The sequence below is a fragment of the Sorex araneus genome, chromosome 7 (genome assembly GCF_027595985.1).
Source record: "Sorex araneus isolate mSorAra2 chromosome 7, mSorAra2.pri, whole genome shotgun sequence".
Taxonomy (NCBI): domain Eukaryota; kingdom Metazoa; phylum Chordata; class Mammalia; order Eulipotyphla; family Soricidae; genus Sorex; species Sorex araneus.
This window is the reverse complement of record NC_073308.1, coordinates 31200858-31218977: the sequence shown is the minus strand read 5'-3', so window position 1 is coordinate 31218977 and position 18120 is coordinate 31200858. Positions and strand designations below refer to the sequence as shown.

General features: G+C 35.6%; 1 protein-coding gene across 1 annotated transcript in view; it reads left to right on the top strand.

The window, feature by feature from the left end:
• DENND1B (DENN domain containing 1B) overlaps positions 1 to 18120 on the top strand; it is a 223246-nt gene that overhangs the window by 152885 nt on the left and 52241 nt on the right. The window contains exon 14 of the mRNA XM_055144664.1: positions 1975 to 2076. Within this exon, the coding sequence (XP_055000639.1) occupies positions 1975 to 2076 (102 nt within the window). The remainder of the gene's footprint in view (positions 1 to 1974; positions 2077 to 18120) is intronic.

Sequence of the window (18120 nt, the reverse complement as noted above, 5' to 3'; positions counted from 1 at the left end):
GTGAGTTCCATGATTGTACAAATACAATATATTTTTAATTATCTAAATCATGTAAATGAATATGATTTTTAAAATATTTTGTTAAAAAGCTATTCTGTGGAAGTTAATGGCAAATATAGATAATTGGTATCTGTTAGTGATAATAACAATCACTAGGTTATGGATTTGCCTCCTCTAGTACTTTGTTGGATTTTATTTCACTCTCTCTAGAGTGGTGCTTTCTAATAAGATCACTAGAGCCAAACTCCAGCCTGCTCTCTGTGATACCCTACTTCACAGACTCAGTATATCTACTGCAATTGAGGAACTTAGTTTTTGGTTTATTTAATTTTTATGAATTTACACTTTAATAACAATATTGAATAGTCTATAGTGTCATTAATTTCTGTCAGAAAATGATAAGTATAGGACAGTAGAATTAGAAGATTGTTAGTCTTATTTTGCAGCAACAAATTTCCAGTTTTTTTTTTTTTGTTTGTTTGTTTTACTTTTTGGGTCACACCCGGCGATGCACAGGGGTTACTCCTGGCTCTTCACTCAGAAATTACTACTGGCAGTGCTCAGGGGACCATATGGGATGCTGGGATTAGAACCCGGATCGGCCGTGTGCAAGGCAAATGCCCTACCCGCTGTGCTATCACTCCAGCCCCCAATTTCCAGTTTTTTGTTTGCAGATAGTTATTATCAAGACATTGTGATCCCTAAAAGTTAATTATAGTTAAATTTTTCTAAGTTATATGGAAGATAATCAGCCTCTTCTGCCCCTTTTAAATTCAAATGAATATTGCTACAAGACTGTTTACAACAAATCATTCATAATCACTAATTGTATTTTTTCATTTTGACTATCAAATTGTGTTGCTTATCTTCATTTGTATTGACTTGAAAAGAGAATCAAGTTGAGCAGGAAAACAACAGATAGTACGTATTAACCCAGTGAGTGAGACCATGGTTGGAAATAGCACTGTAGCACTGTAGCACTGTCCTCCGTTGTTCATTGATTTGCTTGAGTCGGCACCAGTAGCGTCTCCATTGTGAGACTTGTCGTTACTGTTTTTGGCATATCAAATACGCCACAGGTAGCTTGCCAGGCTCTGCCGTGCGGGCAGGATACTCTCAGTAGCTTGCCAGAGAGAGGGACGGAGACATCGAACCCGGATCGGCCACGTGCAAGGCGAATGCACTACCCACTATGCTATTGCTCCAGCCCCCTGGTTGGGAATAAGTGAAACAAATGGAAATCTAAATTTGAAATTTGCATTATTGATTTGGAAGAGCACCAGCTAATGGATCAAAAACTTCCATAAGATAGACACAGGACAAGCCGATATGACCTGAACCTTATTCTAGAAAGTAGCACTGTAGCATTATCGTCCTGTTGTTCATCAGTTTGCTCGAGTGGGCTCTATTATGAGACTTGTTATTGTTTTTTGGCATATTAAAAATACGCCACAGGTAGCTTTTCAATCAAAATTTGCGATTCTGAAGAAAATATTATTTTAACACCCCGAATTTATTTGAAAAAATTCTCATGGTCACAATAACATACAAATGGCAAAAGTCAGGAGCATTTCATATAGAATAATATTTTCATTCAGAAGAAAAAGAATTGTTGATATTTTTTATTGAAAGTATTTTTCAGCTAGGTACGTTCTTTTTAAATATAATCACATTATATTTAAATACAATAATATTAAATCTTTTTTTTTGGACAGTTCTCACTCTGAGGGAGTAAAGCTAAGTCTAGAAGCCTGAAGTGTGCTTAATTTAAAAGCTATAATATATGCCATCAGAGGAATATTTATGCTTGCCTGAAATTTAGCTATTATGTATACGATGGCCTGTTTGATTCCTTTTAAGCTTGAAGCACCTGAAAGTTGCTTCTGTGGTTTATACTTTTTAATAGATGATCTATAAGAGAATAGTTCTCTCAGACTTTGTAATGTCACCCTGAAATTCTTTCTTTCTGTCTAGGGCGAGCCTGTCACTTTCTGTGAGGAGAGTTTTGTAAAGCACCGCTCAAGTGTGATGAAACAGTTCTTGGAAACTGCGGTTAACCTTCAACTTTTTAAGCAGGTAAGAAAGGACCTCACATTTTCTTTTGTGACAGCAATTAGAGAAGTATAACAGCAAGATGCTGCACATTTTTATCACTATAAAATTATAATTATGAGTAATAGCCTTTCTAGAGTGTGAAAAAAGTTTTTTTTTCCTTTTGTAATTCTATACAGCTATCTGACGTGGCACTCTAGAAAAATGTAAATATGGCATTGCTGTTCAGAATTTCTCATTAAAAGTTTTTAAAAGATGGTTTCTCTGAGAGTTTACATGTAATTGAAAAGGCAACATGGCTTACTTTTTGATTTTTTTTTTTTTATTGCTTGAGATTCTGTGGTTTACAGCACTGTGAATAATGACTTCTCATGCATGTAATTCCAGCCTCTCAGCTATTACCAGTGTACTCACCTCCTTCTCCCAATTCAAATATTGCCCCCCCTTACCCACCCCTCTCAATTGTGTGGATGAGTTCTCCATCACGTTGCTTGGATGTTGGTTGCTCCCTTGCTATGTGTCTGTCACTCCCTGCATCTCTCCCTTTCCTTCTGATTGGCTTCAGTCAGCGTGATATCCTATAGTCCCATCAACATGGCTTGGTGTAGGTAAATCATATTAGTGTTATTTTGGTCTGATGAAATTGTCAACTAACGATTTTTATAGGGCAGATATAGTATAATCCAATATATAAAAAGAACTCATAAATATGTACATTTTTAAGCTTTGTGATACTTATCATAAACATACAATTATGAAAAATATCATGGTTGTGTTGGGTGCCTTGATCTTTGGCTCAGAAGATATAATGTCATATAATCAGTAGTTTAAACACAAGAATTTAAAAGTTTAGCTGTATCTTTCTTTTCATGTCATTGTGCGAACATCAACAAATCTTTTAATTTACACTTGCCTTAGTTTCTATTTATATCATTTGACTTCTTAGAACTTCCCTTCTACTGCACATGAACAGTTTTCAGCATAGACTTAGCTGTGTGCATTCAATATTTAATGAAGACCTATAGTCTATCATACATAAACTGTGCCTAGGGCGAGGATACAAACATGAATAAATCCTCAATAATGCCCCAAGAAGTTGACAATCTAATAGAAATCCCTTTTCTCGAAGGAGAAAAGTAGTCCTATCATTATCTGTGGCTATCCAAGTTATAACATATAAAATGGCCTTCCGTTTAGATAAGTAAAGAAATCATCATGGTGACAGACTCAATTACATTATCTGGATTCTGAAAAACATTTTTAAAATAATCTGTCAAAAACTACTTTATGTAATTTCTTTTGTGAAGATTTGCTTAAAGGAGGACTATAGACTTATTTCTTTAAATATGTGGAAAATTACCTTTAAAAGGTTTCAATTTATCCTGTATACTGATTTATGTTGCAGAATCAGGATCTAAGATGCCCACTGGTGAAATTCTGAGGTGGGGAGGGCTACTAGTTGGAGCTCTTTCTTCCTTGATGGACCCTGAATAAACCGAGTTACTTACTTCTCAGGACTGTAAGGAAAAGTAACAGGCCATTTTTATAAATGCTTAGATATTTATAAAATACCTAAGTTCCAAACCCAGTACATATTTTTAGAGTTAAATATTAATTTTTTGTATTATTTGCCAAGAAATTTATTATTTCTCTTCTAGTTTGTTGTTTTCATATAGAAATGCAACAAATTTTTGTGTCTGTATTTTGTAGAATGTCACTTCACTGTATTGATTTATTGTTTTTAATAGATTTTCAGTAAAGTCTTTAGGATTTTTTAATGTGTTTTGTTATGTCATTTGCAAATAGTAATAGTTTTAGTACTACTGTTTCAATATAAGTTCCTTTATTTTCTTTTCTTGCCTAGTTGCATTCTCTAGGACTTACAGTTTGATGTGGAATAACAGTGATGAGAGTAGACTTTTTTGTACCTGATCTTAAAAAGAAAGCTTTAAAATTTTCTCCAGGAGCTTGATGTTTGTAATAGGTCTGTTATATATGTACTTTACCATATTGAGAAGTGTTTCCTCTATTCAAATTTTGTTGATTATTTTTATAATCATAAATGGATATTGAAATGGACTGGTCAAGAGCTTTCTGGGGTACTGATATGATAATTATTTTTATCTTTTATTAATGGCTATGTTTTTAACTGTTATTGATGGGTATTACATTAATTGATTTACATGTTGAACCATACTTGGCATAGATATCTTTATCATGATGTATGATCTTTTTAATGTTCACTAAGAGCTTTGCATCTAGGTTTATTGAGTATATATTGGCCTGTCATTTTCTTTTTTTGATGATGTCTGTATCTGTTCTTAATGTTGGCCCCATAAGATATGTACATTTGGGGGGAAGAGTTTGAGAAAGCTAGATTACAGGCTGTCTTTGAAGGCTTGGTAGAACTCATAAGGGAAACAGTATGGTTCTGGGATTTTATTTTTGGGGAGATTTGATTGCACTTTAAAATTCATTGAAAAAAATAAAAAGCAGAAAATTCATTGCTTGTTAATAGTCTGCTCAGTTTTTTGCTTTCCTTCTTATTTATTCTTGGAAAATCATAATAAAAAAAGAAAACCATCGTATTTTAAGAATTTGTCCATTTTTTAGGTATTCCAATTTGTGGTATAACATTGTTCTTAAACATCATTTATGTCCTTGAATATCTCTGTAGTAACTGTTGTAGTTTCTTCCCTTTCATTTCTTATCTCATTTATTAGAGTTTTCTCTCAATTTTTCTTAGTGAGTCTAGCTCAGAGTTTGTTATTATTTTTATCCTTGTAAGGAACAAGTTATGGATTCATTGATCTTTTATTTTATCATTTTTCTTTTGTTTATTTTTTATTTTTATTATTTCCTTCATTATACTGACTAGGTTTTATTGGTTATCTTTACCTAGTTTTTTTTAGGTGTATAGTTATATTGCTTGAGAAGTTTCTTATTTCTTGACATAAAACTATATTATTATAAAACTCCCTCTTAGAGTTGCTTTTGCTGTATATAATTGTTCTTATAGCTCATGTCATCATTCTTACTTGTTTCCATAAATTTTTTTTTGCTTTTGTTTTTTGGGTCACACCCAGTGATGCTCAGGGATTACTCCTGATTTATGCACTCAGGAATTACTTCTGGTGGTGATTGGGGGACCACATGAAATGCTGGGGATCGAACCCAGGTCGCCTGTGCAAAAGGCAAATGCCCTACCCTCTGTACTATTGCTTCTGCCCCCAGTTTCCATAAATTTCTTTAGCATGCTGTTTAGTCTTCATATATTTGAGGTTTTTGCAGCTTTGTTTTTATTGGTGATTGTTAATTGTGATTTTTTTTTGTTGTGGTTTTTTTTGTGTTGTGTTTGTGCTTGTTTTGTGCCCTGGCTCTGTGTTTAGAGATCACTCCTGGTGGTGCCCAGGGCACTATACGGAGTGCCAGGGATTAAACCCTGCCTGAATACAAGACAAGCATCTTACCTGCTGTACTTTTTTTTTTTTTTTTGCATTTTTTGGTCACACCTGGTGATGCTCTGGGGTTGCTCCTGGCTCTTCACTCAGGAATTACTCCTGGCAGTGCTCAGGAGACCATGTGGGATGCTGGGAATCAAACCCAGGTTGGCCGTGTGCAAGGCAAATGCCCTACCCGCTGTGCTATTGCTCCAGACCCTACTGCTATACTTTCTGGCCCCAATTACCAGTTTTATAGAATTATAGTCTCTATGATATCAGTCTTCATGAATTTGTTGAAGTTTTTTTTAATTACATCCCAATATGTAGCCTCCTGGAGAATATGATACATACATTTGGTAATAATGTGTCTTTAGGTTTGCCAGGGTGGCTAGACAGCCCTATAAATATCTATTTAGTCCACCTGGACTGACTCCTTATTTAACTGTGTTGTTTGCTTATTATTTTTTTCTGACAGGTTGAACTGTCCATTGATAAAAGTGGATGTTTAAAGTCTCCAACTATTATTCTGTTATTGTGTTGCTGTGAATATCTCTCAGGTCTATTATTGCCTCTAGGTTGTGATATTCTTTTGTTGCATATGTGTAATGAATGGTTTTTGTGCTTGAGAGTTGGTCCCTTAATCATATCATCATCATCATCATCATCCCGTTGATCGTCCGAATTTCTCGAGTGGTCTCACTAACGTCTCCATTCCTCCTAGCCTTAAGATTTTAGAAGCCTCTCTTTACTTATCCTTTCCAACAATCATTATATAATGTCTCTTACTCCCTTTCTATCTTTAAGTATATTTTGTCTGTTGTACATATGACTGTCCCATTTTTAAGCTACAGTTTGCTTCTATGATTGATTTTCAAACTTTTATTTTAATACTATGTTTATCATTGGAGCTCTAGTGGGTATCCTGTAGGCCACAGAAAGTTATCCCATCCATCTTGCTATTCTCTGCTCATTGGTGGATTTAATTCATTCAAGTTGAGTAAAATTATTGATATGAAATAATTTAAGATAATTTTTCTTTGTGGATTTCAGGTGTTAATTCCAGTATGTTTCTTGTTTTGTATTTATCTTATTCTTTTTCCTGTATTGCTTGTGTGTAGTTAACAGATTCCATTTTCTTCTTATTTGCTTATTCTAAATATTTTTGTTTTGAGGTCATCATGAGATTTACAATCTGGATTCTAAGCTTATCACATATTTTTAAATTGAAAGCAGGTAATCTTGAATTTACTTCAAGATTCTCCCATTATTGCTCCTCTTTCTTTTTAAAAAATTTATTCCTAGTTCTGCAAGTATTTCTTTTTTAAATTATTATTTAAAAATTTATTGAATCACTGCAAATTGCAAAGTTGCAAAATTATTCATAATTGAGAGTAAATTTCTTCTTTTCTTAGAGATCCCTTAAGTATTTCTTTAAGGCCTAGTTTAGTGGCCATGAATTAATTTAATTGTTGTTTATGGCAAAGCAGACATGTTTTCTCTCCTCTTTACAATCTGAATAATAATGGGCAAATGACCTAACTGTATATGTATCTCTGTTAAACCAGGCTTAGAGTAATCTTAATCTGTTTTTATCACCTGGCCTCAGGTAGGAATAGACCTGTGTCCTCTCTTGAATCCACTTTCATTTTGAATCAAAGAATTCTCACTGATAAAACACCAAAGAGAAAATTGGAACTGTTAAAAATTATTTAAAATTCTTTTAATATCATCTCAATAAGAATTAGCAGACATAAATTGACTTGCAAAGACTTCAAACATTGGGATTAGAGAAATAGAATATGAAATAGTTATGTACAAGGTAAGAAATGAGACAATTTAAGAAATTATTCATAGTATGATAACTTTAAAGAATGTGAAGCCAATTTTAAGAATGTAGACAATACTTTCTGTTAAGGAAGTTTATAATAATTCAAATAAAAGGAAATTGGTGGATTTAACTGCCAATTAGATTTAGTTGATCTAATTAACTAAATTTTGCTGAATTGCTAGATATGTGGGAAACTTCAATAACCTAGGACATAATTCAGGAGACAGATAGAAAACAGAAAAATTCAGTGGACACAGGGAGGGTAGAGTGAAATATTTGAAAATTATGTAATAAGTTCACAAAGGACAGTACAGAAAAGAGAGGAGAGATAGTAGTTAAAAGAATTAGGCCCTGAATCAGTGAAATACACCATTCACAAATTTAAGAACACCAGTGTATCAGACTGAGTAAGCGGTTTTAGAAATATACACCTCTCCACAGCTATAAAAAGCATTCAAAAAAGAGGAAAATTTAAAATAGCAAAGGAAAGTAGACAGGTTACTGTCAAGGATTAATTTTTCAACTGCTGATTTCACATCAGCAGCAAAGAATCTAGAATATAATCTCATTTATCAATTGCTACTTTAGGTGGTATTTTATCTATGCAATTAACATCCCTAATCACTTGACTTTAAGTAAGCAGTTTATCATAGATTTTCAGGGAAAACTGCCTGAATCTGTTGGAAGGATTTAATAACTGAATGCAGGCTTCCCCGAGAAAGAAAAATCTGTGGATAAGAGTTTTGGTTCCCGACTATGAGTTCATCCTGCTTGCTATTTCTTCCCCTGGCTGCCTGTCCTATGAATTTCAGATTTGATTACCAACTTTCCTAATCACATAAGTCAGTCCTTGTTATAAACATCATTGCAGATCTATGCTCATGTCTACCTGTCTTTCTGTCTACTTATCTCTCAAATATGCTACTCCTGCTATTTCTGTTTAACTTTATAATAAGTGGAAATTCTTAAAATATTATTAAATGACTTCAGTGAAAAAGAATGTTTTACCAAATTCAATATGGAAAGTCTAAGAAACAGAAAAGAAGCATAAAGCACAATAGTTATAAATATGTAGATTAAATTTAAACAATACTGACAATGTAGACAGGAAAATTTCCTCCACACAGATTTGAGACCTAAAGTTTCCAATTCAGATTCCTACAAATGGCTGCTTTGAGTATGGCAAGAGTATTGCTAAATTTGTTTTTAAGGTTAAGATAATTCTCACTATAAACCTAATGTCACACAAGTGGAGAACATAAGAGACCAGTCTCATTCATGAACAGATGCAAAAATTTTAATGGAGTATTTTCTTAATATTCCAGCAGTATACCAGAAGTTATCCTGTAAATTAGATGACAGTTGTACATTTGTCTATGAATGAAATTCAGCACATTAATTAATTAGAGAGAAAAGCCATTATCGCATCCCTGCAGATGCCAGAGGTTTTTGTAAAAATTCATGAGAAAAACTTGGAAAATGGACATGATTTAAAATATTCCCAACCAATTCTTACTTAATATTGAAAGACTGAAAGTTTCCTGCAGGGAGGTACCACCCATTCTCTTCTTCACCCAGAGTTTCCACAAGTTTGTCGCCACTCCTTTCCCCAAACAGGAAGGAAGAACTGGTATCTGACAATATTTTTATTACTTTGAGGATAGAAACAAGTTTCTTAAGACAAAGAAATAGTTTAATAAACTCAACTGTAACATAGTTAAGAATTTTTGGTTATTAAAACACATTGTATTTACAGTACAAATGAGTAACAATCATTAAAGAAATAGAAAATAAAGAAACTCCTAGTACAATTTTAAAGACTGTTATCCAAAATAATGGGTCAGACAGATAGTACTGGGTTTAAGACACTTCCCTTGAACACAGCTGACTCCAGTTTTATCCCTGGCATCACAAGTAGTCCTCAAGAACTTTCAAGAGTGACTCCAGGATGGAGCCATGAATAAGCCCAGATCATAGCTTTGAATCAGTCCATACAAACATAAACCTGAAAATATATTGAAGATATGCTGGGTACTCAGTCTCATATATAATCAGAGAACCAAATGAAAAATCACCTCAAACTTACCAGGCTTGGTCAATTAAAAAATAACAACTTGGAAATCTCAAATTTTGGTAATGGCATGGATCTAGAGGACATAGTTTTTTAATGTTTATGTAAGCATAAACATTTACATTTGTTTGGGAAACATTCAGGCTATAACTCCACAATTTCACTCCAAATTGTCTTGTAGATTTCATATTGCAGAATTGAATTTACTAGCAAAATACTAGTGAAAATCTAATATATTACTCAATATCAAATTGAATAAATTAGTTTATTAATATATTAGAATATGGTGTAGCATGGAAATGAATGAGTTTTAGAAAATTTGAAATATATGAATTAAGTAAGAGACAGTAATCACTGAAGAATTAATATGATGAGGTCTAATGTGACCAAGAAAAAAGTGTAATATTTTCTGTGTTGAAGAAGTGACACAGAAGGAGGAATTTCCTGATAATTTGCTCTGTCCTCATTATATAAACTACCAATTAGTTAAGTTCTTAATATTTAAATGACCTAAATACTACATACGAATATTTTTAATCTTTCTAGATTAGCAAATGATAGCTGCGTTCTCATTGACAATTTATTTTATAACCTCCTTAGATCTCAGCTTCTGTAACCTGAGATATACTGCAAGGTCACTAAATTTTAGATACCTTTGACTCTTAACATTCCAAGATACTGTGAAATAAACATAACTAAGACAGATGATAGTCAGTTCCATTTGGATAAATTCCTCTCTAGATAATGGATTTGGAAGAAATCCCAGAAGCAACTTCTTAAGTCAACAACTCTGACATCATAGTCTTTTTTAACCCAGTTTAGTTAAGCCATTATGTGTAGGTCTTTTACCTTTATTTTCTATTATGCCAATTCAGAAATATTTTTTCTTGTGTCCTTGTTATTAAAACTGAAGTAGCTTTCCCCCCCCACCATCTTTTTTTTTTATTTTCCTCTTTCCATGGTGGAGGACTATAAATGAATTTTCGTCCAGATGAGTCCAGACTAGAACTAGAGCATCTCTATGGTTATAGGCCCACTTTAGCTGGCAGCCTGGATTACTTTGAAGAAATATTTATGATGGTAAAGAAGTTCAAGTATATCATAATAGATACATTTCCTCCTAAACGTTTCTGCTTTTCCATATTTTGTGATAAAATTTAGAGGAAAATGATAGGGAGGATTCAAAATAGAAAAAAAGAGTTCTACTGTTTTTTATTTTCCAAAAACAGTCTTTACTGCATTTTATAAGTAATTTTTCAACAAAATTCCCTCAACAGAAGTTTGTGAAGAAAGGGGATATGAATCTGGGTACCCACCGACTCATGAGAAGTTTTTTGTATTTTAGAGCACTATATCCTCTTTTTTATTGAATTAATATTTTGAGTAGAGGGAATGAGTTAAAAATGAGTAAAAAACAAGAAAAAAAATCTGCAAGTCATAAGTCTAGTGAGAATAATCTCATATTAGGCAAATGCTTTATATTGGAATATCAGAAAGACATTGCTGGAAAGGTCATAGTTAATAAGTTACATCTACAGAAGGAAGAAGGAATCACTTTTGAGACTGTCAAGAAACATGATTTCAGGTGAGATAATTGTAAAGATATTATAGCTAGAGGGAACTTGGCATTCCCTAGTATAGAAATACAATGGAATGGGTGAGTAGCAAAGGTGCTTTAGGTAAGATTAGAAGGGCAGAGGGGACAAATTGTATATGACTTAGAAAGTATAAGAGTTATTGTCTTATTCTTAATGAAACTATGATGCTGGAAAGTTTTCACTAAGAGTGTCTAGATCTGACTTGTATTTATAACGATTGCTAGAACACTCTGAAATTGGTTAGAGAAGGAAAGTGGCAGTTTTTTCAGAGGAGGAATGATGGTGGTTTGTACTCAGCTGAAGGTAGGCGAACAGGAGGCAGCATCTGGTTATTTGGAAGGTAGAATTATTAACTCTCTGACAGTGGGTTAGAGAGTAGATGGAAAAGTGAAATCAGAGATTATGCCCACATCTACATTTTTACGTGGATGATTATAATGAAAAATTTTGAGTTTATATATTAACTTTCTCCACAGATCATGAGATTTTCCAGAAATGAGACCGAATATATTTACTTAGTTTTGGGATACCGAGTTTATTACATAGGATCTTATCAGTACTGACTATTAACCTTTTGCAGAATTTATTCATATTTTTAATTACTACATATAATCCATTATTTAAAAAAATACAGAAATCTATCCAAAAAGTATGAATAGAACTACCCTATGTCCTAGCCATACCTCTTCTTGGATATATATCCCCCAAATGCAAAAGCATTAATTGGAAGAAATATATGCATGCGTATGCTCCTTACCACACTTAGTACATAAGCCAAGATATGGAATCAGAACTGGAGCAATAGCACAGCAGGTAGGGCGTTTGCCTGGCACGCGGCTGACTCGGGTTCGATACCCAGCATCCCATATGGCCCCTCAAGCACCTCCAGGAGTAGTTCCTGAGTGCAGAGCCAGGAGGAACCCCTGAGCATCGCCGGGTGTGACCCAAAAAGCCCTCCCCCTCAAAAAAGATATGGAATCAGTGCCCAAATAAAGGTGAATGGGCCAAAACACTGTGATATACATACATAAAACATATATACATACAGTGGAGTACTTTAAAGCTCTAAGAGAGAATAATGCCATGCAAATTGTAGTAGAACAGGGATGAAATTAGAGGCTATCATGCTGAGTGAAGTCAGTGAGAAGGAAAGGGATAGATACTGAATGTTCTCTTATATATCTGGCACTTAAGGATCAGCAAGGGAGGAACAAAGGGTCAAAGGCAACACAACTGAAGAACTTATTCCCAAAGTTCATTTGGGGGTTGGAAGGGGGAGTGTTTTCAGGTCTCTGAGAGAGGGAGGTGGTGATGGCTGTGGTGTTATAATTATGTGCACGAGAAAGCATCATTAATAGTACTGTAAATCAAAAAGTCTATCAAAAAATGTTTAAGTGATTTGAATTCTAAAAGGTTTGCATACCACAGTGACAACAACTACTAATTATCCATTAGTATTGAAAGATCAGGGAGATGGATTTCTGTTTCACCAAAATACAGATTTTATTTTAATAGAAAAAGGAATCAAATAATAGTACATTCACAAAATTATATATAAATACCAACATCTGGGTAATAATTATCAAAATAATCTGTCTTTAATAAAATGTGTTCCATTTTATAAATATGCCATCAATTCCATCAAATTAAGTAGACTATATTCTTTTTTAAAAATTTATTTACTTATTTTTAAAAAAATATTATTATTTTAAATTTTATTGAATTACCGTGAGATAGTTACAAGCTTTCATGTTTGGGTTATAGTCACACAGTGATCAAACACCCATCCCTCCACCAGTGCACATTCCCCACTTCCAATATCCCCAGTATACCCCCCCTTTCCCACTCTCTCCCTGCCTCTGTGGCAGACAATATTCCCCATACTCTCTCTCTACTTTTGGGCATTATGGCTCACAGCACAGACACCGAGAAGTCATCATGTTTGGTCCATTATCTACTTTCGGCATGCATCTCCCATCCCAACTGATTCCTCCATCCATCATTTTCTTAATGATCCCTTCTCTGTTCCATCTGCCTTCTCTTTTCCACTCATGAAGCAGTCTTCCAGCTATGGGACTATCCTCCTGGCCCTTGTATCTACTGTCCTTGGGTGTCAGCCTCATGTGATGTCATTTTATACTCCATAAATGAGAGCAGTCCTACTATATCTGTCCCTCTCTTTCTGACTCATTTCACTTAGCATGATACTCTTCATGTCTATCCATTAATAAGCAAATTTCATGACTTCATCTCTCCTAACAGCTGCATAGTATTCCATTGTGTAGATGTACCAAAGTTTCTTTAACCAGTATTCTTTAACAGATGTGTTTTAGGGCACTCAGGTTGTTTCCAAATTTTAGCTATTGTGAACAGTGCTACAATTAATATATAGGCTCAAATGTCATTTCTACTGTGCTTTTTTGCATCCTCGGGATAATATTCTCAGAAGTGGTATTGTGGGATCATATGGAAGCTCAATTTCTAGTTTTTGAAGGATTGTCCATATTGTTTTCCAGAAAGGCTGGACCAGTTGGCATTCCCAACAACAGTGAAAGAGCAAAATAGACTATATTCTTTAATGTATCACTGTCACTGTCACTGTCATCCCATTGTTCATCGATTTGCTCGAGTGGGCACCAGTAACGTCTCCATTGTGAGACTTGTTACTGTTTTTGGCATATCGAATACTCAGCGGGTAGCTTGCCAGGCTCTGCCATGCAGGCGGAATACTCTCAGTAGCTTGCCAGGCTCTCTGAGAGGGGCAGAGGAATTGAACCTGGGTCGGCCGTGTGCAAGGCAAACTGCCTACCCACTGCACTATTGCTCCAGCCCTTTCTTTAGTGCATATAGTTGGAAAAAGTTTATGCCAGTTTAAGAGGATACTTAACTGGAAAATGAAATTAAGATTCCTTTCAAGGAGACGGGGAGTTTGCTCTAAGGGATCGAGTCCATGTATGAGTCCTTGAGTCGGACTCTGGCCATGCAGGCTGCCCCCTCCCCTAGTACCACCTGGTGTAATCACTGGTGGTTCTTTGCACCATGGGGTAGCAAAGCTGAGCCCAGCCAGCACCTCCTGGTCGAGTTGATCACTGCATCAACAGGTCCCCAGAGCTCTGCCTGAGTATCCCCGGGAGTGATCCTTGGCCCCTGCACACTGCCCGGAGCGTCTCTCTCTCTCTCTCTCTCTCTCTCTCTCTCTCTCTCTCTCTCTCTCTCTCTCTCTCTCTCTCTCTCAAATATGCATTTTTAAAAACTCTGGTGAATCAATGCCTGGAGGAACCAGAGATGTTGGAGGTGCCCCCGCAAGTACCATCAGGAGTAGTTTTGAGCACAGAGCCAGGAGTAAGCCTCAAGCTCTACCCCCATTAAATAAACACATAGATAAATAAAAGTATTTGACGAAGTACCACATCATAGATTGATAACTAGATGGCTCTGGAGTGTGTGGCAAAAAAAAGGTGACGTTTACATAATGGACTTGGCGGTGTGAAAATAACTTTCTGATATACTTAGTACCCAGTTGTAAATTTGAATTCATATCAAATGTAAATTATATAATAAATATTAAAAACTTGTTTGGAACTTTATCATTATCATAAATATGTATAGAAATATGTGAAAATAGTTTTTGCCAATTAAAATCTTTATATTATGATCCATGAAATATCACTTGAACTATTGACATATTTCCCCAAATAATTATAAAGAGAAAATGGGTAAAATTTATAATTGAGGCGCTGGAGAGAGATACAGCCTGTAAGGCACTGGCCTTGTGCATGGCCAGCCCAGGTTCGATCTCCAGCACCCCGTATTGTCCCCCGAGCCCCACCAGGAGTCACCACTAAGTGCAGAGCCAGGCTGAAGCCCTGAGCACTCCTGGGTGTTGCCCCCAGACCAAATAAATAATAAATACCTTTATATTGGAGATATATTACAGAGACTATCTTTGCCAAGAAGGTTAATATCTCCAGTATGTGTTAATAAGATATATTGAAATTTCATACCCTCTGAGTTACAGTTGCTGCAAAAAGCACACAGTCCTTATGAGTATTATGTGACAAAATTGAGCTCCAGTGGACAAACTTAAATTGAAGAGCATCCTACATTGTAATTGAGCAGAAGTCTCCAAACATTCACACTAAAGTATTGGATTGTGTTCTTAGTAGTTAATATCTTTCACTGTCACTGTATCACCATCTTCCCATTGTTTGTTGATTTACTCGAGCGGGCACCAGTAATGTCTCTATTCCTCTCAGCCCTGATATTTTAGCAGCCTTTCCTTACTCATCATTTCCAACAATTGGAAGCTCTTTCAGGGTCTGGGGAATGAGACCTATTGTTACTGTTTTTGGCATATCGAATACGCCACGGGTAGCTTGCCAGGCTCTGCCTGTGCAGGCAGGATAATCTCGATAGATTGCTGGGCTCTCTGAGAGGCGTGTGTGTGTGTGTGATTTGTTGCCTCCTGTCGAATTCCATCAAATATGGTGTGGTAATTATGGAAAATCACAAAAATAAATAAAGTAAAATAAAATCCTAAGCAGAGAGCCAGAGTGTGTCCCCAAAACTGAATTTAAAAAAAAAAATAAGACTGAAAGCTGAGAATGAGAGAAAATGAGAATGAGAACATATGAGAGAATATGATAGTAGGAGAGGAATTGATAATCTGGATAATCAGCAATGGCTCAGAGACTACAAAAATGTCAATTTGACTGAAATGATAGCAAAGAATTTAATGTTATTTTTCAATTTAAATTCAGACGAAGGTCATCCCACACACCCAAAAGATAGCAAGCTAGAGGGGGGCAAGAGAAATAAATAGACCCAGGAAGGAAAAACTGGACTTATCGATTGGGAAGTTTATAGGATCTTTCCTTTATCAAGCAAGATTCAAGAGAAAAAACCACAAATATCTTAAGTTCAGCTTCTTATTAGTTATCCATCTATTCAGAGACAATGACTAAAACTTAGACTTTCATCCCTAGACCTGCATTTGTTCCCACAGTGTATAATTCATAAGGAAATGATCTTGTTTATTTTCTCTGGGAAATGTGTTTCTTATATACTTGTTTATTAGCATAATACTTATATGAAATATTCTTATTTTTTCTGTGATATATCTTTTTTCCTCTTTTCCGTTTTTTTTTAGTATCTTTTAATTTGCATTCCCTTCTGACTATTCCCATAAATGTTGCAGTTCTTTGTTTATCTCCATACCAACTTCTCTAACTCCTACCATTTCAATGGGTTTTCTTAGGTAAAAAAGCCCTTTAATGACCAATTACCTGTGTAAAATGAGTTTAACTCAATATTAGCCTATGCTCATATAAAAATGTATATGTAAATAGCATATACCTTTATATATTATATACCCACATCTTGCATATATGTATATGTGAATATATTATGTAGATACATACATATGCACATATATACAAATATATGTGTACACACACACACGTACACACAGCTGTACATAAACACACATGCTGGACCCATTCCTTCTTGGAGGACTTGTGTAATCCTGCTGCCTATATCAGAAAAATAAGGATCATCTTTCCTTTCGCTTGGTGGTGCTGGATGTTAAACTCTGGTTCACGTGTATGAGGTGTGTGCTGTGTTACTGAACCCAGGAACCATCTTGTCTCCTTCTCTAACTGCTCATCTTTTTTTAATTCAGTTTCTGTTTCCTGTGTAGTTGATTTTGCTTTCTTGGTATTAGGAGCGTCTGTTTTATACTCTCCAACTTTAGTGTCAGTTCAACGTCCTTCCAAACCATTCTAAGTTCTGCTTTGAGAACATTCCTCTGAGGGGTAAATCTCACATTTTTCCCATATAAAAGGCAGAAGTTCCAGACCCTTTATTTATAAAATTCTTGTAGCTTCTCTCTCCCTAATCTTTTTCTAATACTTTCCCAGTAATCTTGCTACCGCTATTACGAACTACTTGCCATTCTCTGAAAATCGTCTCCTGTCTTATATTCTTCTAAACATGAATTCTAATAGTTAATAGTTGTGAGATAAGGAATAATAGTAGTTATGAATGGATAAAAACATTGATTCCTGCTATCTTGATACTGTTTTTTGGGGGGTATTTATTTTTACATTAAAGTTTTAAAAACAATTAAGTCACCGTAATTTACATAGTTTTTTATTATTGAGTTCCAGTGTTTCAGCACCACTTCCATCCACCAGTGTCCAGTTTCCCTCCTGCCCCCAGCCTGCCTCCTGGACTGCCACATTCTTAAGTTTGGCTATAGTATTTTGGCGTGTTTTAATGCCTATCTAATTTATTTTAATATTCACAATAATCATACCACTAAATAGTTTATTGCCCACCATTTTCCAGGTTATAAACATAAATTACAGGGCGGATAAATGACTCAGAGTGTTTACACATTTACACCTAGCTCCTATGGGGTGGAGGCAGGCTTTGGATCCAGGGAGCCATTAAGATTTACTGTCCCCCCCAGGATAAATGGATGAAGAAATGAATCTGTGTGTGTTTGCTTCTTATCCGTTCTGTATGAATCCTTTTTCTGTTTTACACAACCCTGCTGAGTTGCCTTTTAGTTCTCAGTTCAGGTGGCCCTTTTCCCAGTTCTTCACCTATTAATCTGTTTCCAAGGAGGTTTAGAAAGAGATTTTTTCCCCCTTGCCCTCTAATATATGTATATGTATATAGTATAGGTATATGTAGCCTACCATATACATCTGTGGTCTGACTTTTTGAGTTTTCAACTTTCTTTTTGTGTGCCAAGAGACCTAAATTCAAATTCCAGCACCACATGGCTTTCAGAGGAGTGCCGGGAGGTCATACTGAGCTCCCGTGCCCCTGAGCACTCCTGGGTGTGGCCCTGGTACCGTCAGTACCACCAGACTCAGCAGCACCACACTGGCCGTGGCCCCCGGCCCCTGTGCACTACTTGGACAGCTGCCCCACAAACGACCTGACCAGAACATGATTAGTGTTCCAGGGACTGGAGCACAGCAGAAGGAACCAGGGCAAGAATGTAGCCTGTGAGATAAGGAGAGGGCAGACCAGGGAGCACCTTTGCAGCCAGGCAGGTTAGAAATAGCAGAGGTATAGGGACCGCCAGGTATTCTGGAAGGGAAACAGAATAGGAGT